This window comes from Dipodomys merriami, unplaced genomic scaffold, assembly GCF_024711535.1.
Source record: "Dipodomys merriami isolate MVZ:Mamm:240054 unplaced genomic scaffold, mDipMer1.0.p SCAF_2, whole genome shotgun sequence".
Lineage (NCBI taxonomy): Eukaryota > Metazoa > Chordata > Mammalia > Rodentia > Heteromyidae > Dipodomys > Dipodomys merriami.
In genome coordinates, this window is record NW_027203381.1 from 120,221,132 (window position 1) to 120,246,302 (window position 25,171).

A 25,171-nucleotide genomic window follows, 5' to 3' on the forward strand; every position below is an offset into this window, starting at 1 on the left:
ACAGTCCCCCATTCCTGGTGTGGCAAGAGGCGGCCACCACCGTGAGCTCTGGGCCTCCAGCTGAGCCAGGCCTGGCCGAGCCCCGCCTGGCTGGCACAGCCATGGGGACCTCTCCTAGGAAGCGAATGCTGTTGGGCTGGGAAGGTGGCTCAGTGGTAGGTGCCTCGCATGCATGAAGCCCGGGTTCAATTTCAGCACCACATATAGAAAAAGCCGGAAGTGGCTCTGTGGCTCACTGAAGTGGTCGAGTGCTCGCCTTGAGCTAAAGAGCTGAGGGACAGCGCCCAGGCCCAGAGTTCAGGCCCCACAACGGACAAGAAAAAAAAGCAGCTGTTGCTGTTGCTTCTCCTCCTCTCTTCTTCTCCTTCTCCTCCTCTTCTTCCTTTTCCTCTTCTTCCTGTCCTGGGGCTTGAACTCAGGGCCTAGGCTGTCCCTCAGCTCTGTGCTCAAGGTTGGCATTCTACCACTTGAACCGTGGCTCCACTTTTCTGCTTTTTTTTTTTGTATGTGTTTTTTATTGGCGATAAGAGTCTCACAGACTTTCCTCCCCAAGCTGGCTTTGAACCATGATCCTTGGATCTTAGCCTCCTGAGTAGCTAGGATGGCAGGCCTGAGCCTCTGGGGTCCGGCTGGCAGCTTTCCTCTTACTGCTCGATCCAACCTTCTGACGCAGCCCGGCCGAGTGTACGCCTCTCAGGCCACCCTCAGGCAGCCTTGGGTGTGGTGGACACTGAGCGTCTCAGACGCAGGATTTACAGACACACTGGCTGCCTGAGCCGGCCCTGCCCATTTCCCTGTGTTCTCAGCGGCCTAAGAAGCTTCCAGTACCCAGGGTGGCATTCTGGCTGGAGCAGGTGCACCGTGGGTCAGGCAGGGGTCCGGCCGCACTGGGACTGGCACCGGGTTCTGTCTCCTCTGCTCTGGGGCATTCTTCCCTCACCAGGCTCCAGGAAGCAGCATGCTTCCTCTTCACAGGTCCAGGGGCTGCTGGGAAGTGCTGCCCCAGCTGGATGTCCCCGGGCCCTGCCCCTGTCCTCCTCAGAGATGAAGGGAGCGTGTCCTGGGACAGGAGGAGCTGCGGTGGGGTATAGAGACCAGCTGGGCGCGGGGCGCGGGTTGGGCGCTGTCCCCTGGACCAGGTCGGGCCCAGCCAGACAGGATGGCCCAGGACAGTAAAACTCTCATTTGATCTTTTCATGATCAAACCAGTCTCCTTCCCACAAGCCCCTGTGGCTGGTGGGAGGCCCAGCAGGTGTGCTGTGGACCTGTCTCCCGGCAGCCACCAGGCACGGGCTCCAGGCGCTGGTCTTCCTGGGCCACTCCAGTCAGGAGAGCAGCGCGGCCAGGCGCCAGGCCTCGAGTTTGGCAGGCCAGGTCTCAGCCGCAGAGCCGGGCTTGGAGGCAGCAGACCCGCTCTGCAGGTTCCCCGCGCAGTGAGGCTGCCTTCCGTGCCTCCTGCCCCCCACCACACACACCAGGAAGGGAACAGGAACAGAGCAGGGTGCTGTGTGTGGAGAGCCCTCCCTCCCCCTCCCTCCCCTCCGTCCCGCGGTTCCTGGGTGTTTTCACACACAGTATTAGCCTTCAGCCATCACAACTAAATCACACTGCGAATGGTCCGAGAGCTATTTAAACCTCGCTATTTCTGCTCCTCGTGACACCACCAAGAACATCGTCCTTCCTGCCCCGCCCGTCCCTGACCTCCTGCGCATCGATGGTTTGGGGTCAGGGTCCCTGGTGCGCATCAGTCTGTCTGTCTCCCGGGTCCCGGCTGGGTCCCTGCTTCGTGTAACTACTCATGGAAGGTGGGCTGTGAGACTCCGGCCACGTGTCCCTGGTCGGGGTGCGGGCCCTTGGGCCATGCCTGGCAGAGCACCCGTGCAGCGCCAGCATAGCCCGCTTTGCAGTGTGCAGGGCGCAGGCCCTGACCTGACCACCCCCCTCCCGCCAGAGCCACACCCCTGCAGTAGAGAAAGTACAACAGGGAAAGAACGCAGCCCGGAAACTTCCAGCCCTGTCACTGTGTTTAAACAGTCCGCTTATCCAAGCGTCTACGAAGGCAGGACTCCAGGTGGGGGAGAAAGGAGCAGAGCTGTGGGCAGAAGTGCTGCCCGAGCCGCCGAGAGCGACGAGGCTGCGTGCCACCAGCCCAGGCTCCACGCCCCTCACAGATCTCGCTAAGCTGAAGGGAACAGCCCTGAGCCTGGCTTCTGGGACATTCCTTTCTATGCTTCCTCCCTTCCATATTTCTACCGACACTTTATTCTCTATTAAGGGAGATATTCGCTGATAGGGCGGCACCTGCCTGTAATCCCAGCACTTGGGAAGCTGAGGCATAGGCCTGTCCCAAGAACAGCAACAAAGAAGATGGGGTGAGGAACAGCAACATCTTATCTCTAGTAATTTTCTTTTTCTTTTTTCTTTTTTGTCAGTCCTGTGGCTTTGAACTCAGGGCCTGAACTTCTTCAACTCAAGGCTAGCACTCTACCACTTGAGCCACAGCCACTTCCAGCCTTTTTTGTTAATGTGCCGAGGAATGGAACCCAGAGCTTCATGCATGCTAGGCCAGCGCTCTACCCCTGAGCCACCTTCCCAGCCCCCTCTCCACTCATTTTTATTAGTGACAGATTCCACCAGCCATTGTGCTACTGTGCTGTCACCGCACTGCTCTGAAACACATTTTGTGCACATGCTCTTTACGCGCGTACGCATGTGTGTGTGTGAGCGTGTGTGTATGAGCATGTGTGTGTGTGTGTGTGTGTGTGTGACACATTGCATCCTGTTGGTGCTGTGCCCACTCGACTGCATTCCATAGTCCAGGCTGTGCCCCTGTCCGTGGTGTCTGACCCTCGCTGGAGGTGATCCACCCTGACCTCAGCGTGTGGGGAGGTGGGGCGGTCTGGGGGAGGGAGTTCCCCACCCCACCCTCACCTCGCCAGCCACACAGCCTCCAAAATCATGTTTTCCTTAAATTTACGCTCACATCTGTCATCCTAGCTACTCGGGAGACCAATATCTGAGGATCCTGGTTAAAAGCCAGCCTGGGCAGGAAACTCTGTGAGGCTCTTAACCAGTTAATCACAGAGAAGCAGGAAGAGAAGCCGGGGCTCAAATTTGAGTGGTAGAATGCTCAGCTTGAGTAAAACGCTCGAGGATGGCGCCCAGGCCCTGAGATCAAGCCCAGGACAGGCACAGAAGCAGCTCAGGTGGCATCGTGGTTTTGTTTTGTTTTTTTAAGTAAGCAGTCCCGAGTGTGTTCAAGGTGTGCCACACGGGGTATGGGAGCCTGTGGGTAGAACCACCTTCCCCATGAAGCCGGCCACCGTCACACGCCCGGCCTCCGTGCCCCACGCGGCGTTCCTGTGAGAGGGAAGAGCCGCTGGAATTCCTCAGCAGTTGTGAGGCTTGGGTCCTGCCACCTGTGTGTGTGCCGGTGTGCGTGTGCACTGCGCCTCCCCGCCCGGCATAGGTGTGTGGTGGGTGTGAGTGCGTGTGTACCCAGCCCTGCTCTCCTGTGCTCTTTCAGATCCCAAGGACATCCGGTGCTCCTCCACGCTGTCCACGGTAAGGGCTCCCCTGGTCCTGCCCCTTCTAGAGCAGGGTGCAATGAGGCGGGACTCCCTCCTCCCCATCTCCAAGGCCAGGCAGGCCTGCTGACTGGCTCCGCCCCTGAGGCCCCGTGGTCCACCCAATGGAGGGGTCCCACACGGATGCAGCGGGAGCCCTGCGGAGCTGCGCTGGGCAATGCCTGCACCCAGCAGCAGAGGGCGCCAGAGCCCTTCCGGCCGCCCCTCAGTAGTCTGAGGGCCTCCGCATGCAGCTCACCTGGGGAGTGAGACGTCTTATTAAACACGAACAAACATGAGAAAATCGCTGCATTCTAGGTCAAGCACAGTCACTTTTTAAACTGAACTTTCAAATGTTTGTACAAAGGGTTAACCATTTAAGATGTCAGCGCATGTGTCCAGTGCATCTTGATGGAAACGCTCCTCCAGCGTGCTTTCCCGCCCCCCTCCCGCCCCCAGCCCTGTCACATAGCCCACGTCCATTTCACGTGTGCACCTTGAGCAGCGTACACACTGCTGCAGCGTGGTCACGTGTACACGCATGTACGCCCGTGTATGCTTATGTGGAAGCCATTTTGAGTCTAAGGTCTTCATATGAGAGAAAGCACGTGCCCTTTATCTTTCTGGGTCTGGATTATACTCAGTATGATCCCCCCCCCCCCCATCCATCTGTTTCCCTGTAAATGACATAATTTCATTCTTCCTGTTGGCCGAATAAACTTCTCTTGATTGTATGTCACATTTTTTTGTGTGTTGGTACTGAGGCTTGAACTCAGGGGCTGGGCTTTTTTGGCTCAAGGCTGACAGTCCGCCACTTAGGGTCTTACCTCCTCCCCTGGCCTTGTGCTGGACAATTGGAGATAATTCTTAAGGATTTGTGTTCCTGGGCTGGCTTCTAATGGGCATCCTCCCGATCTCAGACTCCTAAGATTATAGGCGTGGGTCACTAGCATGTGTTCTGGTTTCATTCTATTTTCTGAGTGTTGAGCATATTTTTCATATGGCTATGTATATGTCGCTTGAAATATATCTCTTGGGTCCCTTCACCCATGTGTTGACTGGACTCTGTTGTGTCAGTGTTTCGCTTTCTCAGCTCCTTGTCTGGATTTGAGCTCCCCGCGGGGGAAGAGCTGTCAGGTCTCCTCTGTTCTCTGTCTTGTTCCCTGTGCCATGCGGAGGCTTGTTAATTCGATGTCATCTCTCCTGTCAGTTCTTGCTGTAATTTCCTGAGCTATTAAAGTCCCATCCAGAAAGTACATGCCAGTGCCTGGATCTTAAAGGGTTTCCCTTGTTTTTCTGTAATTCCTCCAAAGTTTCAGGTTTTAACACTCCGGTTTTTGACCTGCTTTGAACTGAGTTTTGTACAGGAAGAGAGGCAGGGATCTAGTTTGTCTTCTCCATGTGGAGATCCAGCTCTCCCAGCACCGTCTGCTGAAGAGACTGTCTCTTTTCCAATGAATGCTTGCAGCACCGTGCTTGAATAGCAGTGAGCTGTGGCTGTGGCTTCTTGCTAGATCCTCTGTGCTGTTCCATTGGCCTTTGTGCCCATACTGTTTTTGTTACCATGGTTCTTCAGTGTCATCTGAGGTCAAGAATTGTGATACCTCCCACATTACTCTTTTTGCTCAAGACTGTTTTTGGCTACTTGGGGTGTTTTGTGCTTCCGTGTGAATTTGGAGGGGTTTCTCTCCTGTAAAGAGTGTCATGGGATTTGGGTGAGGGTTGCTTTGCATCTGTAGATCACCGTCTGTCCTGTGGGCCTGCACTGCCTCTCGGGCCTTTTCAAAATGTCCCCTGCCATCAGAGACGGCCAGAGCCGAGCCAGATTCCCCTGGTTCTTGTCACATTCTGTTACCCAAGGGCCTAGAGCCTAGAGATGAAGCGGACGGGCCATTGTTGTAACCATTTGTCAACATTAGGCTTGACCCCTGCCTGTGCATGCAGCCTGGTTCTGATGAAGCTTCTCTCTCCCAGCAGCCAAAGGGCTACGAGAATGGCGCGAACCGATTTAGAGTGCAGAAGCAAATCCTACACAGCGAAAAGAGCAGGCCTCTGGTAAGTGAGGCGCGGCCGGATCCTGAGAGCGGCAGGGGCTCCCTTGGCCGCGCCAGCTCCGGCCACGCGGCCTGGCTTCCCCCAGTGGCTCCCTCGGCTCCGGCACACGGCCTGGCTTCCCTCCGCCTCCGAGACAGGCGTGAGACATCATTCCTCCCCTGGAACCCTCTGGATAGTAAGCCATCCCTATAATGGTTTTAATCGGAGGAGAAAGCTATCTAGGAGCTGTGAGGACTGGGGAGCCCTGGGCCTTGCCGGCAGGCAGGTGACACTGACCCCTGGGAGCGGGCGGCCCCCAGCAGGTGGCGCTGGAGTAGGGCGGGGCGGAGGGATGAGGTACACAGTGCTCAGTTCCTGCCCTGATTTCTGCAGCCGGGGCCTGAGGCCGGGCAGACCCAGACCCGGCAGCTCCTGCCTCGGGGTGGCGTCCTCTCAGCACAGAGGCTCTGAGCCTGATTTGCTTTTAATCGTTTAGATGATGAGCTGTTTTCTTATTTTCTTTCCTTTGCAATCAGATTGCTTCAAGGACGCATGTGCTAACCATGCTGTAACTTCTTTTTCTTTCTCCGTGGGGAGGAGCAGTCGACGACCTCTCTTGGGTCCTGCCCACGGGTCCTTGGGCCTTGGGGAGCGTGCACGCTGTGACTCGCTCAGGCTCTAGAACCCTCTCCTCTCTTGGGAATGGACACACTTTAAAGAATCATGTCTTCCAGCCCCCAGAGCTGCAGTCGCTGCTCTGGCGACTTCAAAGGCTGACCTCTGACCTCTGCCTCCGAACATGGACCAGGGGCTCTTTGTTCTGGTCTAGCTATTGACCCATGAACCTAGCCCTGCCTCCTCGCTAGCGCTCCCCTCTTCCCTCAGCTGTCCCCTCCATGAAAGTCCCTTTCCTGACCTTTGGCTGAAGAGCCAGAGACCTGTGCGGAAGCCCAGCGGGCCTTGTTCCTGGTGACCCGGTGGGGACGGTGCCGGGCAGGTGCTGGCCCTGCTTCCTCAGTGTCTGCCTTCAGCAGGCCCTGCCCCGGCCTCGGCCCTCAGCTGAGCATGTGCAGCCAGGGTTCCCACGAGGTTGGCAGGATACCACGATTGTCCAGTGCCCAGAATGACCCTACTCGGTTTCCTAATGCCGCATGGCTTTTGTTTTTTTATTTTTGAGTGGCACTGGAACTCGGGGCCCAGTGCTAGCGAGGCAGATGCCAGGCTAAGCCAGACCTTCAGCCCTTTCCTGTGTGGTTACTTTGAGGCTGTGTCTGGTTTTTGCCTGAGCTTGAGCCTGGGCTATGATCTCCCTATGTTATTTCTCCCCCCATAGCTGGGATGCAGGTGCACACCACCATGCCCGGCTCTCCCATCGAGGTCGGGGGAGAGGCCCTCATGAACTTCTCCCTAGCCTGGCTGAGGCTGGTGCCCAGGCTGCGTGGCTGGACGTGAAGATGCTGACCACAGACCAGCCCTGGCGCTGAGGCCCTGGCCACCCAGCCTGGCCTCCGGGGTGCAGGTCTGGCTCCACCTGGGCCACCACCAGGGCACTGTGCCCTGTAGACTGTGGGCACTGCGCCGCCTCCCTGCCCCCCAGCTCCTGTGTTTCCATGGAGATCAGGGTGGGATGAGGAGATCATTGGTATATTTATTTATCTTTTTTAAATTTTTTATTTTTTGGGTCCAGTTGTGGGGCCTGAACTCTGGGCCTGGGCGCTGCCCCTCAGCTCTTCAGCTCAAGGCTAGCGCTCTATCACTTGAGCCACAGCGCCACTTCCAGCTTTTTTTTCTTTTTGCTTATGTGGTGCTGAGGAATCGAACCCAGGGCCTCAGGCATGCAAGACAAGCACTCTACCACTGAGCCACCTTCCTAGCCCCTTTATTTATCTTTTAAAATAATACAACCACCAGGAATGGGTCACTCAGGAGGCTGAGACCTGAGGATAGCCATTCAGAGCTAGCCCAGGCAAGAGAAGGAAAGGAGAGAGGGAGGGAGGAAGGGAGGGATAGACAATTACTGTACTTTGAATCTAGCTTACGTAGGTTCTAGGGAGATGGAAATAATAAAGCCTTCTGGGTTTCCTGGAAGGTCTGAAATGCTGGACTTGATAGCTCACTCATAAAGAACATTTTTGGTCACTCCCTTTGTTTTATAACCACAAACTTGATCCCATAGGGGTGCCCAAAGGGTCAGAGGACACCAAAAGTGAGAACTGGATGACACATTTTAATGCTTGTAATGCTCCGTGGTGACCTACTTGGAAGCACAGGAGGAAGTGGCACTGTGGCTCAGCGGTAGAGCGCTCACCTTGAGCTGAAGAGTGCAGGGACAGCGCCCAGACCCAGAGCTCAAGCCCCACGAGGTTTTAAATAACCTTGGATGTGAGGCGATCTGGCTGCGACATTTGTCACCCCATTGATCGCCAGGGTTGATTCGGCTGAAAGCACAGGAACGCGTAAAGAATTCTTCATTAGCCAGGGGTTGGTTAGTAGCTCATGCCTATAATCCTAGCTACTCAGGAGGGTGACATCTAAGAATCAAAGTCAGGTGAGGCAGACAAATCCAAGGGACTCTTATCTCCAGTTTACTAGAAAAATAAATAAGTGGAGGCGTGGCTCAAGTGGTAAAACAACAGCCAAGCCGAAAAGGCCAAGCAAGAATACAAGGCCCTGAGCTCCAGCCCTGGGACTGGCGCCCCTCCCCACACCCCACAATAAGCCTCTGTTGGCCTGCCCGTCATAATCAACACGTAATGCCAGCAGCTCAGGCTGAGACTTTGGTTTCTTTCAGAAAAAGGTCCTGTAGCTGCCTGTGTATGTGGGTGGACATTTGATGTTCTTTGCAGAAAGTCCAGTTTGGAATGCTATATTATTTAATGATGGAAAGGTGATGACATTTTGATAGTTTAATTTTTAAATCAACTAGGAAGATCCTAACTGTCTTCCAGACTTTGTCAGCAGCTACAAGACTTGTCACTGATGTGGAAGACTGTCACTGGACCATTTTCTCCACAATGACGTGACGACCGTTCTCCTGCTTAATTATTATTATTTTTACTTTTCAACTTATTTTTCACAAGAGCTCTCTGGGATTATCTGGCCCGGGGCTTGGTGTGCCCAGCGTGTTTCAGAGCGCCAGAGAGAGCTGGCGTTGTGCAGAGATGACCACGGTGGCCGCCGCGTGGTACTTCTCTCGTGGGAAACAAGCCCCAAGCCACTTGGAAGACGTTGTGACGGTGGGAGAGCCCCCCCCCCCCCCCCCCGCCGACCTGGTGACACCGCTGCCTTCTTTCTTTCCTGCGACCGGTATCAGGACCCCGAGATGCAGTGCTTGCTGCTGTCAGATGGGAAGATCCCTGTCCACCCCAGCCACGTGGTTGTCTTCCCGGGCGACAGTGGGAGTGGCGTGGCCGCCATCAGCTTCACGGGGGCCCTGCGCATCCCGGTGAGTGCCCCGCTCGTGTGAGAGGAGGAGGAGGGCCGGTCCTCGCGGGACCCCAGCTGAGCCAGACCGAGCGGTCAGGCCTGGCGCGGGACCCCAGCTGAGCCAGACCGAGCGGTCAGGCCTCGCGTGGGACCCCAGCTGAGCCAGACCGAGTGGTTGGGCCTCGCGTGGGACCCCAGCTGAGCCAGACCGAGCGGTCAGGCCTCGTGTGGGACCCCAGCTGAGCCAGACCGAGCCGTCGGGACCCTAGCTGAGCCAGACCGAGCGATCGGGCCTGGCGGGACCCCAGCTGAGCCAGACCGAGCGGTCAGGCCTCGCGCGAGACCCCAGCTGAGCCAGGTTGTGTGCAGCAACCGTCTCACAGTTGGTGACGTTGTTTTCCACAGCTAGAAGTTCGGAAACTTTATAGACAGGGCTTGCTATACAAAAATATTACTTTTCTGGCTGGGAAGGTGGCTTAGTGGTAGAGTGCTCGCCCAGCATGCATGAAGCGCTGGGTTCCATTCCTCACTACCACACACACAGAAAAAGCAGGAAGTGGTGCTGTGGCTCAAGTGGTAGAGCACAAGCCTTGAGAACAGAGAGGCTCGGGGACAGGGCTCAGGCCCTGAGTTCAAGCCCCCGTCTGAAGAATAATTCAGACTTCCTATTCAGAAAACAGGAAGTCTGACTACACCCAGAGGGCCCCTTCCGTCTTGGTGGCCCCCGTGAGCCTCCCATTTCCTCTTCCGGGAGGAGCGGTCAGCAGTGGTCAGCAGCCCAGCCGTGGTCTGAGGCTGTGTGCGCCCTGTGGGCCTGGCCAGCGGGGAGGCCTGGAGCGAAGCTGGCAGACGTAGAGCAGCACCCTGCAGGGAGAGGGGAGCCGCAGCGCCCTCCAGCCACACCTGGCCTCTGCCTCCGTGGGCTTGGCACTGGCCCTCGGGGCCAGCTGGCACACAGACCCCCAGTGTGTCAATAGGTACATAAAGGAGACTGGAGAGGAAGGGCTGGGGCAGGGAAGAGGGCACTGGCCAGGGAAGGGTGGTATTCTGCCAGGCAGGTGGCTCACACCTGTCATCCTAGCTACTCAGGAGGCTGAGATCTGAGGATCAAGATTCAAAATCAGCCTGGGCAGGAAAGCAGCACTGTGGCTCAAGTGGTAGAGCCCTTGCCTTGAGCTGAAGAGCTCAGGTACAGCGCCCAGGCCCAGAGTTCAAGCCCCATGACCGACAATAAAAACAAAAAACTTTGTCCCCCATGCATCGAGGGTGATGGAGGCTGAGCGGAGGAGGCAGCCGCGCCTGGCCGTGGCAAGGGCGAGCCCGCAGCTCTCCTCTGTGCCCCATGCACACCCTCACCCATGGGAGAGAGGGGCCTGCCCCCCCGCCCGCACGGGTGGAGGCAACACGGAGCAGAGCCCCCGCACTGTGAACAAATCCCGGGTGTCTGTTCCCGGCAGGGTCCCACCAGGGTACCCCAGAGGAAGCTGCACCCCGAAATCTGAGCCGATCTCCACAGGCGGACACGGGCCTGGGAACCAGGCTGCCCGAAGGCCTGTGCAGACCGGCTGGTGGAAGATGCCAGGTGCGGGTAGAAATTGTTTCTGGAACTTTGCTTTGATACCTGCTGGCAAGCCTGCTGCTGTGCTCAGCCGTGGAGCTGCCCCGACTCCCACCCCCACCCCGCCCAGAGTGAGCCCCAGTCTGGACTCTGAGGTGTCCCGGCCACGTGCTGATCTTCGCCAACTATGGTCTTGTGGAAAGACACTAGGTTTCCATATTCTTTTTTTGTTGGTCGTGGGTCTTGAACTCGGCCTGGGTGCTGTCCCTCAGCTCTTCAGCTCAAGGCTAGCGCTCTACGGCCTGAGCCACAGCGCCACTTTGGATTTTCTGAGTAGTTTATTGGAGATACAGAGTCTCACAGGCTTTCCTGTCTGGGCTGGCTTTGAACCTTGATCCTCAGATCTCAGCCTCCTGAGTCACTAGGATGACAGGCGTGAGCCACCGGCGCTGGGCTGGATTTCCATCTTAAAAGGCAGTGAGGTAGGCAAGGCTCTGGCTGGGTCTCCCCTGCCCTGAGCAGGACAGTCAGGCGCCCCGCAGACCTGGGGCCCGCGTCCCAGGCCTCACCTGATGCACGGCGAAGGCCTGGGGAGGGGGGACCGTGGATGGCAGCAGACTGCTTTCCCCCAGGGCGTGATCGAGTTCTCCCTGTGCTTGCTGTTCGCCAAGTTGGTCAGCTACACCTTCCTGTTCTGGCTGCCGCTGTACATCACCAGCGTGGGTGAGTGTGTGTGCCGCTGAGGCGCGGCCTTCCGCCCGGCCGGGCCCTGAGAACCGGGGAGGTGCACCGCATGGCCTCGCGCAGCAGGAGAGCCCTCCGGAACGTGCAGGGGCCCAGGTCTGGACCTTCCCGGGGCTCATCTCCCCGGCCGCCCCATCGCAGCTTCCTGTTCCCGCAGCCCACATTTAATTGGGGCCGTTTTAGATCTTGGAACACAAGTATGGCCGCCGGGGATCACGATGATAAGCTCTTAATCATCTCACACTCCCTGGGGGTGTGAGCTGATCTGAAGGACGGCTGGCAGTTTGTCTAAGGTTTCTGGAATCTAGCAGTGGGTTATGATGGAATGTTCCAGTAAAATAGGCCCTGCTTTGGGTATGACCCAGAGCAGCCAGGGCTTGGTGGGAGGGGGAGTCGGGGACGGTGGGCAGCTCCTGGGGACACTGCTGCTTCTCAGCGGGGGGGGGGGGGCGGCGGAGGGGGGGAGGGTAAAAGAAGCAGCCAGCCCCCGGGGGGCATGGGAGGTGAGGGGACACTGGGGGGGCCGGTTCAGGAGGACAGCGCAGAACCCAGGAGGTGCCATAGGCTGTGCAGAGGTGGACGAGGCCCAGGATGGAGGCCGGTGCCAGGGCCAGGGAGGCCGAGCAGGCGGTGAGGACTGGCCGGGACACCCTGAGCAAGGCCAGAGCCGCGGCGGGAGGGCGGGCAGGTGGGGAGGCCGCAGAGCGCTCCTGGAGCTGGAGCCTGAGGTTCCTTCCCCGCCCAGCAGCGCACGGTGGGCGGGGGGGGGGGCAGGGGAGGCCCTGCTCTGTCCTCCTCCTGCCTCACCCCCAGCTGCTCCAAGGCCGCCCTGCTGTCCCTCAAGAGTGCGTGTTTGAGACAGAGCCAGTACGCACATTCAGGACTGGGAGGCGGGTCTGACCCACCTTCCCAAGTTCTTCCTGAACCCACCTTCCCTACTGTACTGAGGGCTGGATAAACAAGTCTGGTGTCTCAGGACCCTGGCTTGGCCCCCCTCTGGGGCACACAAGGCTGTCTCCCTCCATAGGACAGGCAGCTGGAGGCTCCCGGCCCTCCCTCCCTCCCTCCCGAGCCGTGCCCTGGGAGCTGCAGGGCGGCCAGGCCCGTGTCAGGATGGCCTCGAGGCTGGGCCTGAGGTGAGGGTCATCTGCCGCTCTGCACGGCCGTTCTGTTCTCACTCCAAGCGGGCCCATCGTTTCTCTTGGTGCAAACCACACTTAGGGAATGAAGTCCTGTGTGTGGGCGCCCCTCGGTGCCCCCCGGGCCTGGTCCTCACCAGCCGGGCGCCCCTCCATGCTCCCCGAAGCCTGCGTCCTCACCAGCCACTCTGTCATTCTTTAGATCACCTGGATGCCAAAAAGGCAGGCGAGCTCTCCACCCTGTTCGATGTGGGCGGTATCTTCGGTGAGTTCAAAGCCAGTCTGAGCTGATTTGCTGCAGGCAGGGACTGACTGCAGACCCGGCTCCCTGCCCTGTCTGGGCAGGTGCAGGGTAGTGGCCTTCATACCCCGGCAGGGGAAAGGGCCTGGATGCTGGCATAAAACCTGACCCCCCGTGGTTTTATGGGCATCTCCTGGGGTCTCACATGGAAGCCCACCTGAGGCCCGCTGGGAGCCAGCCCCCGGCCCAGGGTGGACGGGCGTGGGAGGGGGCCTGCCCCACGGGGCGACTCCGACCCTCCGGAGAGCGCGTGCCGGTTCAGCTCCTGACGCGACCCTCTGGGGCAGGTGGGATCCTGGCAGGTGTGATCTCCGACCGCCTGGAGAAACGGGCCTCCACCTGCGGCCTCATGCTGCTCCTCGCGGCTCCCACGGTCAGTGGTCCCTCCACCCTCTGCGGGCACCTCCATGGTCCTTCCACCATCCTTCACCCTTATGCGCGGCGCTCCCCGGGGCCAGGCCGCTTCCCAGGTCCCTGCTCCCGGCTCCCCCTCACTGTGTTCTCCCACAGGCTGCTCCTTTCCTTGGGGTGCTTCTGAGGGTCCACTCCCGGCCCCCCTTGCCCAGGTCCAGCTCTTGCCCATCTTTAAGATTCCCAGACCCAGCTAGACACCGGTGGCTCATGCCTGTCATCCTAGCCACTCAGGAGACTGAGATCTAAGGATCAGTTTGAAACCAACACAGGCAGGAAAGCCCGTGAGACTCATCCCAATTAACCAGCAAAAAAAACAAAAGTGGAGCTGTGGCTCAAGTGGTAGAGCGCCAGCCTTGAGTGGAAAAGCTAAAAAACAAAAAATCAGTGTCCCAGGCCCTGAGTACACCAGATTAGATAGATAGATAGATAGATAGATAGATAGATAGATAGATAGATAGATAGATAGATACGTACGTACATACACAATAGATTAGCTAGATAGACAGATGGTAGGTAGATAGATAGATAGATACATACATACATAGATGATAGATTAGCTAGATAGATAGATGGTAGGTAGGTAGGTAGGTAGATAGATAGATGGATGATAACTAGGTAGGTGGTAGTTAGGAAGAGCTCCCCAGACCTTCCCCAGGCTCATTGTTCCCCATCAGACCGGGCTCATACTACTTTTCAAGCCTGTTGTAGCAGATTACTTCCCCTCTCCATGCCTCAGTTTCCTCATCTGAGAACTGGGGTGACCTTGGTGCCTCCCTCCCATGGTGTGTGGTGCAGACCCCTCATCTGACTGCAGGAGAGGCCCGGCCTTCCTCACCCCTGCACCACAGTGGCCCTGTCCACCTGTCTCCAGAATGGACCTGGCTCTGCTGGCCCGGCACTGTCGACACGCACCCAGCCTTGAGGCGGTGGGGACTGGGGTGACCCCCGTGCCAGGCCTTTGGGTGCCTGCCCCACCGGGCGTCGGCCTCAAACCTCCAGCCCAGGAAGGTGTCCAGTGCCAGGCCCAGGGCACTCCCTGCAAGGGGCCTCCCCTCCTAGGACCTCCTCACCTGGGGCCTGAGAACCCCTGCCTGGCTTTCTGGGCTGAAGACCCCAGGCAGCGGCATGCCCAGAGAGGACAGGGCTCAGGCAGCACCACAGCCAGGGAGGGCGGGGCCAGGCAGCACCACAGCCAGGGAGGGCGGGGCCAGGCAGCACCACAGCCAGGGAGGGCGGGGCCAGGCAGCACCACAGCCAGGGAGGGCGGGGCCAGGCAGCACCACAGACAGGGAGGAGCCCAGGCAGTGCCACGCCCAAGGAGGGCGGGGCCCAGGCAGAGAAGACGGGCCCAGGCAGTGCCAGGCTGGTCTGGTCATGTTTAGCCCCATCTCCACCTCCCTCTTGTCCACAGCTCTACGTCTTCTCCTCCGTCAGCAAAATGGGCCTGGAGGCCACCGTGGGTGAGTGCCTGAGTTTGCTGCTGCCACTCTGGGTGCATGTTTGGGCCTGGCAGCTGGTGGTATAGAAGGTAAAGGTGACCTGGAGCAGCCCTGGCACAGCCCCTGGTGGGTGGTGCTCCGGGGAGGAGCCCAGTGCCCCTCCTCCAGCCTGGCATCTGCCAGCCCTGAAGGGGCCGCTTCTGCCCCTAGGCAGTGTGCTTTGTGTCCTCACAGCCACAGTGGAGGCTGGAGGGAGGTGGGGGGCAGGGGGAGCTTCCCGTGGCCCCCGAGGCTGGATGGGGAAAGCGAGCCAGGGCAGACCCTGGGGTCCGAGGGCGGCCGTGCCCGTTGGTGGTGACAGAGGAGCCCCTTCCGCAGCACGTGGCTCTGTTACGCAGACCCCATCTCCACCTGGGCTGGCTCAGCAGGGTTCTCACATCGCACCTGTCAGTTGCTCTCCCAGGGCTCTGGGGAAGTAGCCATGGCTAGACCTGGAAATGCGTTTCTGGGCACGTTGAGAGGAAAGCTCCTTCTGCGGTGACCCTGGTGGTCCTGCCCATCCCCCTCCTCCACCCCAGTCGCCTGCTCTCACAGACGCCGGCCTCCAGGTGCCCGCCTAGCCTGTGGAGCTGGCAGGCCCCGCAGAGGCCCCGCTGTGCTCTGACCCCCCCCACCTCTCCACAGCCATGCTGCTCCTCAGCGGCGCGCTGGTCAGCGGGCCCTACGCGCTCATCACCACCGCTGTCTCCGCAGACCTGGTGAGTCGCCCCAGGCTCGGCCTCCATCACGGCAGAGCCGCGTGGCTCGAGCCTTCTGCCCGTGTGGGAGACCGAGCCTGAAGCCACACAGACCCAGCGGGGAGAGGAGGTCCCGTCCCCGGGGGTCCCCGGGGAGGCGGAGGGGGCGGGCCTTCCTCATCTTCCTGTGCCACCACCCGAGCCAACGGGCCAGCTCTGCCCACTGGATCACGCGTGCTCCTGAAGCTGCCCTAGGGAGCCTGCCCTTGGGTCTGAATGCATGTGTGGGCTCACAGCCGTGTGCCCAGGGAAAGTTCTAGAAGGATCCACAACAGACCACAGCAAGGGTCAGCTCATGTGGGCAGGGCCTTTCAGTAGACTAAAGTGGCTGTGATGACTTTGGCGTTGGGTCCGTGCCCCGACAGGCAGCAGTGGCTCCTCAAGCCCTGGTGACCTCGCGTGCTGCGGGCCCCGGACACTGCGTCTGGCTGGCCCCGCCGTGCCCTTCTCCCCACCTCTGTATGTGCGGCCGTTGAGGACATCTCCCCTCTCTCTTCTCCTCCTCCCCAGGGGACTCATAAAAGCCTGAAAGGAAACGCCCACGCCCTGTCCACTGTCACGGCCATCATCGACGGCACGGGTTCTGTAGGTGTGTGGGGAACGGCAGGGAGCTGGGGGTGGGGGCGGCATTGTCTCATCCTAATTACCAGCTGCGGGGCTCCGGGTGCCGGCGCCAGCATCGGCCGCGCTGGGAGATCGGGGTGGGGGTGTGCTGAGTGGGCAGCGGGCAGGTGCCAGGCAGATAGACAGGCGCCTGGCGGGGCCTGGCACCGCTCCGTGTGGGAGAGCCTGCCTCCAGGCTCCCGTCTGAGCCAGCAGCCAGCAGCCCGCGGCCTCCAGCCCTGTCTCCTCTGTTGATTCTTCCTCAGCAGCCTCCGGGAAGCCCAGAATCCTAATTCAGTTTAAGTGTCTAGAAATCTAACCAATCCAGAGACACCCACAGCCTGACCCCGCCCACCTGGGGGGTGCCTGGGGGGAGCCCAGTAGCGTGTCCTCCACAGAAGGTGGCGAGTCCGCACCGCGTTCCCTGTGTGGGCCAGCTCTCCACTGCCACGTCCCGGCTCCTCAGACCATCGCGCAAATGGAGGGGAGCTCTGTCGTGGTCACGGTTTTGAAAGTTCCAGACCACCGTGGTCAGTTGACCCAGGAGGGAGGCGCTCATGGTGGTGAGCATGTGGATGGAGCAGAGCTGTTCACCTCATGGTGGCCAGGAACAGAGAGAAAAAGAGGAAGGAGCTGGGTTCCGATGTCCCCGGAAAGGCCAGAGCCCAGTGACCCCTTCCTCCTGCTTCCCTCACCTCCCAGGAGTGCCACGGGCTGGGACCAGGTCCTAGGCATGAGGTCTTCCAGGGACACTCCAGCTCCAAGCCCCCGGGCCTCAGGAAGGGGCGGGCGCCGGGCCCGGCCAGAGAGGCCACCCCGGGCCTTCCCACCTGTTCTAGGTACCTCTGGGCTTTGGTCCTGGGTACCCGACAGCCCAGCCCGGTCCTCAGCATCGCCTCCATGATTTTGTTGGATCCAGAAATAGCTGACTTGCTGGGTGATCTTAGGGTCCCTCCAGTGTAGCCTTTTAAGGACTGTGCTGGCAGCAGCAGATCGGGGTAAAGAAGACCAGGAAGTTGCAAGTGAGGTTGAAAGGCACATTCTAGTTTACTAGTCTACACCTGTCAGTGAAGGGAAGCAGAGGCCGGGGGAGCCCAGCAGCCGCCCCTGCGCTCCATGCTGCACCTTTGCTGGAAGGAAGGAGGCTGGGGGGGGGAGGGAAGGGGCAGATTCCGGTTGAGCCCCTCAGCCACGGGCATAGGAGGGGCTGTGGGGCCGTGGTGCTATTCTGCCAGTTCAAGTGCCCGGGGACTGGGTAGCCGGTCACCATGGCAACGGCACACAAGCTCATTAGCGCGTGGTCCTAGAGACAAAGTCAAGGACTGGGGGAGCCACACTGTTGGGGTAGCGCCGCCCCAGTGCACTCCCGAGGTCCCCGCAGTGCACAGGTGCCGGTGGAGGCAGCGCCCGGGGCGGCAGCCTCTCACCAACCACCACAGGATTCTTGTGCGCTCCGGCCGGCGCTTAGAACTGCATCCGGGTGGAACGGGAGGCCAGCCGCCATTGCCCAAGCTCCACACAGACAAAGCAGTGAACAGTGACAGGAGAAGCCAGAACATGGGAGGAGTTGGACAGTGCTTTTGCTCTGTACCCCACCAGCTCGCCCCGAACCCCACCAGCTCGCCCCGACCCCCACCAGCTCGCCCCGTACCCCACCAGCTTGCCCCGACCCCCACCAGCTCCACCTGTGTTGCAGGTGTCCTCAGCCAGCCAGGAGACAGCTGTAGTCCTGGATCTGCAGGCCTGTTGTTCCTCCAGGTCCCGGCTCCCCCATCCAGGGTGGAGCCCCGTTCTTGAGGCCCCCCCCCCCCCCCCGCTCACTGCTCCATGGTAGCAGGTGGCTTCTGGTCACGCGCTGAGCTCTGGAGGTGAACGCTGGGACCAGCACAGCAGTGGCGCCAGAGGTCCAGGCTCACCACACCTTCCTCAGGAACTCTAGATTCTCCCAGCGTCCCTTGGGGCTGTTCCGCCCAACCCTTCCCACGGCCGGTTCCTCCCGGAACCCCTCTGCACCCACAGGAGGCTGGCTGGCCCTGCCCTGTCTTTGCTTCCAGGAATCCGACCCCAGTATTCATTTTTAAGTTTGTTTTGCCAGTTTTTTCCTTGTCCTCGTTTTTTCTCTCTGCTTGGGCCCCGCCTGCCTGTCTCCTTGTTCTTCATGCTCTTTTTTTGGTAGTACTTGGATTTGAACTCAGTGCTTTGCATTTGCTAAGTAGGCACTCTACCTCCTGAGCGACCACTCCAGACTAGGGTTTTTTTTGGTCATGGGCCTTGAACTCTGGGCCTGGGCACTTTCCCTCAGCTCTTCAGCTCAAGGCTAGCACTCAACCGCTTGAGCCACAGTACCACTTCCGGTTTTCTGGTGGTTTATTGGAGTTAAGAGTCTCACAGACTTTCCTGCTGGCTTTGAACTGTGATCCTCAGATCTCAGCCTCCTGAGTAGCTGGGATGACAGGCGTGAGCCACCGGCACCCGGCTCAGACTAGTTTTTTTTAAACAGTAGGGTCCTGCATCTATGCCCGTGGCAGCTGGACTTAGCGAGGATAACAGGCTTCCACGGCCGCACCAGCTTGTATTGCTTGAGATACATCACAGAAACTACCTGGACTGGCCTCAGTTTCTGTCTTTCCAATCTCCTCTTCCTGAGGAGCTAGATTACAGCCAGGAGCCTTTCCTGGCTTGTCAAGGGTGTCCTTGACTTTATCTCCCCACCGCTGTATTTAACCTTTTAGCTTTACCTGTTATGTTTCAGCATCTGTTGAGTGCTTTCTGCTTTTTAATGCATCTCATAGGTGCAGTGGGTGTGTTGGATCAAATCAGGTGAAATTGCTATAATGAACTGATCTTCAGCTACAAAAGTGAGGTTGTGGGTTGGGCTTACTTTTCTGTTAGCTGTCCGGGGCTTTATTGTTTCTGGGAATTTTCTTCTCCCTGTTGTTTCTCTTGCTTGGACTGCCCTCCTCCCATTTGCTTTCTCTTGTGGCGTTCGGGGGCATCCTGGGACAGGGCTGGTTCTTGGCCACGCTCTGTCTTCCTGAGTCTCCGGCACCTTTCCAGTGGAGAGCATGTTGGGAGCTGGTCTTCACTCACAGGTCCAGCTGGGGTGGGGGAGGGGGGAGGGGGCTCCCCACTGGCGTTCACTTCAGAGTGGGCTGTGGGTGGTGGTCCCGGGTACCCTGTGCTCCGTCGGCACCCCTGGACTGCCCTGTCAGGGGCCTGGCGCTCCCAAGGGTAGCGGTGCCCTTCTGTGGAGGGCTCCGAGGGGTGCTTGCAGTGTCCCCTTTCTCCCGCCACCCTTCCCCCTGCACCGCGTGCTTGGACGGACTGATATTGCCTGTTGGTGGGGAGTCCTGGGTCACAGCCCCCCAGGAGCTCAGCAATGCAGGGGACACAGACTCCCTGCTCATCCCCAGAAGCAGGGCCATCCCCTCATCTGCCCCCACTCCATGGTGTCTGGGAGGCGTAGAGAGAAACGCCTGGAGCGGCCAGCCGTGTTCCTCGGGAGTTTTCCTTTCTCCTAACCACCTCTCAGATTAGAGAGTAGTCAGTGTGCTTTGTAAACAGCTGGAACTATATAAACTCTCCATACGGCAATGATCTCTTCCAGGAGATGAATCTCAGCTCAGAACTTGGGGGACATCCTTTCTACTTCCCCCAGGCACCTACCAAAACAAGCCGCCCTGTGTGCCAGAACTCGAGTCTGACAGGAAGACACTGGGAGCTGTGTCCTCTGGCATTGGGGGGATGCTCGCCTTCTTTCATTTATGTTTTAAAATGTTGCCTTATGTGGAAAATCACACCTAGTTCAAAGATTCACAGACATTGTGGTACAGTTGCATTATCCTCCATCTCTCCTATTTACACACATACCCACATTCACATATGCTCACACTCCTACACACGTGCCCACCTGTGCACACACGTGCACACACGTGCACAGGCACACACACCGGAAGGTATTGCCTGTACCCAGCAACTCTTCATAGCATGAGGATATCTGAAGTATTCATCGGATTCAGATTTCATCACACAAATTCAACGATCAGGATGACGATGTTGGATCAGACCAACAGAGTGGACATTTCAAATGTCAGGGCATGCTTTTACAACTGTTCCCAGAAGAACGTTAGGACCTTGCTTGTCTCCCGCTGAGAGGTGCAGACCCCTCTGATGGTCCCTTCACGGTCACGGGAGTCTTCCCTACTCACCCCCACGTGGGGCCTGTGTCCTTCCAGGGGCAGCGCTGGGACCCCTGCTGGCCGGGCTCATCTCCCCTTCTGGGTGGAGCAACGTGTTCTACATGCTGATGTTTGCAGACACCTGTGCCTTACTGGTGAGTCCTCGTGGTTTGCGGCCATTACAGAGGGGTTGCCGTTTCATAAGTCACGCTTGAGTTGGCTTGTTCCCTCGCGCTCTCCCAGTTTTTCCCTCCCATTCCTACCCGCAAGTCACGTAGCTCATGTTTAACGTAGTGTCTAGTGAGGACACTTACATTTGGTCACCCTTTGTCCCTTCAATTCTGCGCCCTTCCCCTCCCCCCACAAGACAGATAAATGGACAAACAAGACAAAAAGGGGAAAAAAACCCTTTTGTTTCCATTTCCTGGAGTTCTTGTCTATAAATATCGGTTTATATGATCGTAGGCACCAAGGCCTTTGTGCTCCTCGCCTGAGCGTCCTCCTTTGGCCTCGCTGTGTGAGTGCTTGGAGACCTGCATAACTTACCACGTCCTGGTGTATTTTAGATCTAGCTTCCATACATGAGAGAAAACGTGTCGTTTGTTTCTCTGAGCTTGACTTACCTCACAAGATTTGTTCTGGCTCCATCCATTTCCCTGCAAATGACATATTATGATTTCTAATGGTTGTGTTAAATTCCATTCTGTATAGGTACCACATGTTTTGGATCCACTCATCTATCATAGGGCATCTGGGCTGCTTCTATAACTTGGCTATGGTGAATAGTGCAGTAGTAAACACGGGTGTGCAGGTGTCTTTGTGATAGTTATCTTGTTTTAATCCAGGCAGCTCCGGGGAGCTTCCCTGTGGCTGGAGGCCAGACTCGAAAACTGGCCTCCCGCAGGCCCCACCACTACTGAGTGCATGGGAGCTGAGGACTCTCTCTCTCTCTCTCTCTTAGAAAAATAGGAATCAGCAACAGAAGCAAGGGAATCTTTTGTTCTGTGATTTTAGCAGGATGGATTAGAGCCAAGAGGGGGGAGCTCTGAGACTTTGTGATTGGATAGTTACTGAGCCTCTGCTTCTAGCAGTGTGTGTGTGTGTGTGTGTATGTGTGTGTGTGTGTGTGTGTGTGTGTGTGTGTGTGTGCGCGCGGCGCCGGGACGCTGAAGGGTGTGTGTGTGTGTGTGTGTGTACAACACTAGGGCTTTGAACCCAGAGCCTCTAGTTCTCACTTGGTTTTTTCACTCAAGGCTTAGAGTCTACCACTTGAGCCACACTTCTACTTCTAGCTTTTTGCTGCTTAATTGGAGACGAGTCTCTTGGGCATTTCTGTCCATGAATGCTTTTGGACTGTGATCCTCCACTCTCAGCCCTCCTGAGTAGCTATGATTACAGGCATGAGCCACCAGCGCCCAACTACCACTTGGGTTTAACACGGCTTGAACCCAGAAGTCATTCAGCCTGATGTCTGTCACGAACGAGGACTTGGGGGACAGGGTGGGGGGTGGGGAGGCCTGTGCGCAGGCCCAAGCCCTGGGGCCAGGCGCCGAGTGCCCGGGGCTCTCAGGAGAGGCTCTCCCTACAGGTGTCTGCGGGCTGTGGGAGGGCCGGGCCCTTGGCGTCTACACGCACCTCACAGAACAGCACCGTCTCTTTTGTTTTGGGCACAGTGCTTGCTTCGCCTGATCCACAAGGAGCTGAGCTGCCCGGGCCCCGCGGCAGGGGACCAAGCCATGTGAGTGCCCAGGGCCCCCGCGCCTCCACCCTTCCTCCCAGGGGACGCACCTGCCACGTGTCCACATGTGTCCCCCCGCTCCCCTCATCCCTACCTTCCCAACGGATGCCTCTTCACGGGGGGGGGGGGGATGGTGGTGTCGTTCCCCAAAGCCCCTGAAGAACGTGTGGGAGCTCAGCCTCCAGTGCCGAGCCTCCCAAGCTGCTGCGGCCCATGCAAGCTGCCCCCCACAGATGCCCCCCACAGCTGACCCCCCACAGCTGCCCCCCGAAAGCCGCCCTCCCACAGCAGCCATCCCCCCACAGATGCCCCCCCACAGATGCCCCCCCACAGCCGCCCCCCCACAGCCGCCCTCCCACAGATGCCCCCCCAAAGATGCCCCCCCAAAGATGCCCCCCCACAGCCACCCTCCCGCAGCCGCCCTCCCACAGCTCCCCCCTCCCCATGCCGCAAGACATCCCAGCAAGGCAGACCCACGTGGGGTTGGCCCATCTGCGAGTTGAGCGTCCGTGTGCGCCCCGCCATCTCCACCCTCGTCGTCTTTTCTTTCAGGCTGAAGGAGCACTGACCCCCGTCAGGGAGGAAGCCGCACTCCCCCGGCCTTCAGGAAGAAGCTGAAATAAAGGATCCGGGGAACGAACACCCGCCCTTGCCTTTTGCACGCACTCCCGGAGAAGAGGCCGAAGCCAGCCCGAAGCCGGCGTACACCGAGACTGCGGGGCTCGGACGGCCGCACCTCTGTGGCTGCCACCACTGCCTTAACTGAGCCAGAGGCCAGAGCGCGCACGTGTGTGTGTGTGTGTGTGTGTGTACGTGTGTGTGTGTACATGTGTGTGTGCGTGTGCGTGTGTGTGTGTCACAGGCAGCGTGGGCCCGCAGCCCTTCCCCCTCAGAGCGTGTGTGTGCGTGTGCGTGTGTGTGTGTGTGCGCATGCGTGTGTGTATGTGTGTGTGTCACAGGCAGCGTGGGCCCGCAGCCCTTCCCCCTCAGAGCGTGTGTGTGTGTGTGTGTGTGTGTACGTGTGTGTACGTGTGTGCGTGTGTGTGTGTCACAGGCAGCGTGGGCCCGCAGCCCTTCCCCCTCAGAGCGTGTGTGTGCGTGTGCGTGTGTGTGTGTGCGCATGCGTGTGTGTGTGTGTGTGTGTCACAGGCAGCGTGGGCCCGCAGCCCTTCCCCCTCAGGTATCCCCGTGTGGAATGTTACTGTGTAAGAGTTCCCCCCCCACCCCCCGCGGTGGCCAGAGCTCAGGCCACTTCCTGCTGTCATTTGTCAACACCCCGAATGAGGACAGGGAGCCCTCCAGGGTCCCCAGAGCCACGCACCAGCACACATGAGAAGCAGAGACCGAGCCAAGACCCAGCAGTCCCCGGAAGAAGCGTCCGAGGCTCGGTCCAGGCTTGTCTACGCCCTGGGCAGGACGGGGCACGCTGCAGGCCCCACAGGGAGCGGAGGATTGCTGGGACGAGGCCGGCGGCGGCACCCAGCCTGAGCCGTGCTCACCTGGCCGCGGGATTAACTAACTGCGACCCCCACACGCATCTGGTTATTTCTAGATCTGTAGCAGCGGGAGATTATTTATTTAAAATGTCCAATGAATTATATATGTAAGAGGTAGAGATGGCATTGTGTTATTTATTAAGACAAACTGCAGTCCTCTGGCCATTTGTTTTCTGGGTTCTATTGGCAGCATACTTTATTTGCCCTTTGAAATAAATACATTTTTAAGAAAACTCAAGCAGGATGCTCTGAACCTTGTTTCTGCGCATGCTCCCATTATTCTCAGCAAACACGACTTCTGAACAGACTCCTGTGTCTGGGTTTTCTTAGGTTTGGAAACAGGAGAGGTGACCTGCAGGTCAGCTGGACATGGAGGCGTTTCTTACCAAAAAGTCTCCCTTGCTGGGCATGGTGCTGATGCCTGTAGTCCCAGCACTTGGGAGATAGAGGTAGGAGGACATGAAGACCTGACTCAAGAAAAAGAAGAAAGAAAAGCTGAGGGGCCCCTGGCAGCGTAGAGGGGCCCGCCGCAGCCCAGCAAGCACAGCAACTGGCCATGCGGTAAACTAGGCAATTGACAGGCACCCCAAGGTCCATCCTTGCAGGGTGGAGATGGGTCTGGGGGGAGGGGAGGGCAGGCAGGGGGCGGGCTTTCAGACCGTGGGATCTGATTGGAGCAAGCGCGCATGGTGCGTCGTGCTCACAGACGGGCGCTGTCTTGGGAAGGGAGTGGGGGGGGACCCCGCAGGCAGCAGCAGAGTTGGGGTGGGGGCTCCCGGGGGTCTCCGTCCTCCTGCAGGACGGCCGCCCTCCTAGCACATCTTTATTTTTTCTTGTTTTTAACGCCTTCTTTACAGCTGCACTTTCTTGTCATTCCTGCAAGGGAAATTTGCATAAACAAGCCAGCTTGTCCGTCTGTTTCCTCCGCAGTCCTGCCGGTGTCCCCCCCCCCCCCCGCCTCTGCACCTCTGTGCCTGGTACCCGCATCTCCCCAGCCAGCGCCGGGGCCGCGTGGAGACGGACACGGCTTGTCCTTCCAGGTGCTCGGCGTGGATATTAAACTGCGTGAACAAAGGAAGGAGCCACTTAGCCATGAACAGAGAAACGTGATACACACCACCTGCTCGCCCCAGGGCTCCCGTCCTCACGGTGCCTCTGGACGGTGCCACGCCAGGGCTGCCCCTCCCTCCCAGCCTCTGCGTGGCAGAGGAAGCTGTAGGGGGGACGGCTGTGTCTCCCCAACTGCACAGACAAAGTTGTAGCAGAAAAATCTTAACGCCCACAAAGAAAGCCATTTCCAATTCCTGAGTCTTCCGGCTGAGCCCTGATAAATGCCTTCGGAAATGGATCATTGATGCTCTTCGAAAATGAGGTGTACAGGCAGCTATTTTTAAAAAGCAGTTAACAAATGCAGTTCATGAATGAAGATTTCATCATGACTTTTTAAGAGGAAAAAACAGTGCATGACTTTGGTATAAAAATAGGTCTTCCTTTCACCCTGCCAAAGCTGACTTCGCCTGAGGCCCACACCCCAGTCATAGGGAAACGGGTGTATGTTCCCGAGACGTTCCTATTAAAGTCTGCCAGCAGCAGAGCACCGTCACTCATGCCTGTAATCCTGGCAACTCAGGAGGTTGGAATCTGAGGATCAAACTTGGAAGCAGGCCTGTGCAGGAAAGTTTGTGAGACTCTGATCTCCAATTAAACGCTGTAAAAGCTGGAAGTGGAACTGTGGCTC

The 25,171-nt window shown here is 58.3% G+C and overlaps 1 protein-coding gene across 5 annotated transcripts in view; it reads left to right on the forward strand.

Annotated features, from left to right (window-relative positions):
* Nucleotides 1-23,666, forward strand: part of Slc37a1 (solute carrier family 37 member 1) — a 46,003-nt gene extending 22,337 nt beyond the window's left edge. For 4 of the 5 annotated variants that reach the window (XM_070030769.1, XM_070030768.1, XM_070030766.1 and 1 more), the window contains exons 9-20: nucleotides 3,527-3,564; nucleotides 5,541-5,621; nucleotides 8,914-9,045; nucleotides 11,217-11,307; nucleotides 12,670-12,732; nucleotides 13,056-13,141; nucleotides 14,594-14,642; nucleotides 15,306-15,379; nucleotides 15,929-16,007; nucleotides 20,257-20,354; nucleotides 21,873-21,937; nucleotides 22,490-23,666. In XM_070030769.1, the coding sequence (XP_069886870.1) occupies nucleotides 3,527-3,564; nucleotides 5,541-5,621; nucleotides 8,914-9,045; nucleotides 11,217-11,307; nucleotides 12,670-12,732; nucleotides 13,056-13,141; nucleotides 14,594-14,642; nucleotides 15,306-15,379; nucleotides 15,929-16,007; nucleotides 20,257-20,354; nucleotides 21,873-21,937; nucleotides 22,490-22,505 (872 nt within the window). In that variant the 3' untranslated portion in view covers nucleotides 22,506-23,666. The remainder of the gene's footprint in view (nucleotides 1-3,526; nucleotides 3,565-5,540; nucleotides 5,622-8,913; nucleotides 9,046-11,216; nucleotides 11,308-12,669; nucleotides 12,733-13,055; nucleotides 13,142-14,593; nucleotides 14,643-15,305; nucleotides 15,380-15,928; nucleotides 16,008-20,256; nucleotides 20,355-21,872; nucleotides 21,938-22,489) is intronic. The other variant, XM_070030771.1, reaches the window with a different exon arrangement.
* The last annotated feature ends 1,505 nt before the right edge of the window (nucleotides 23,667-25,171 follow it).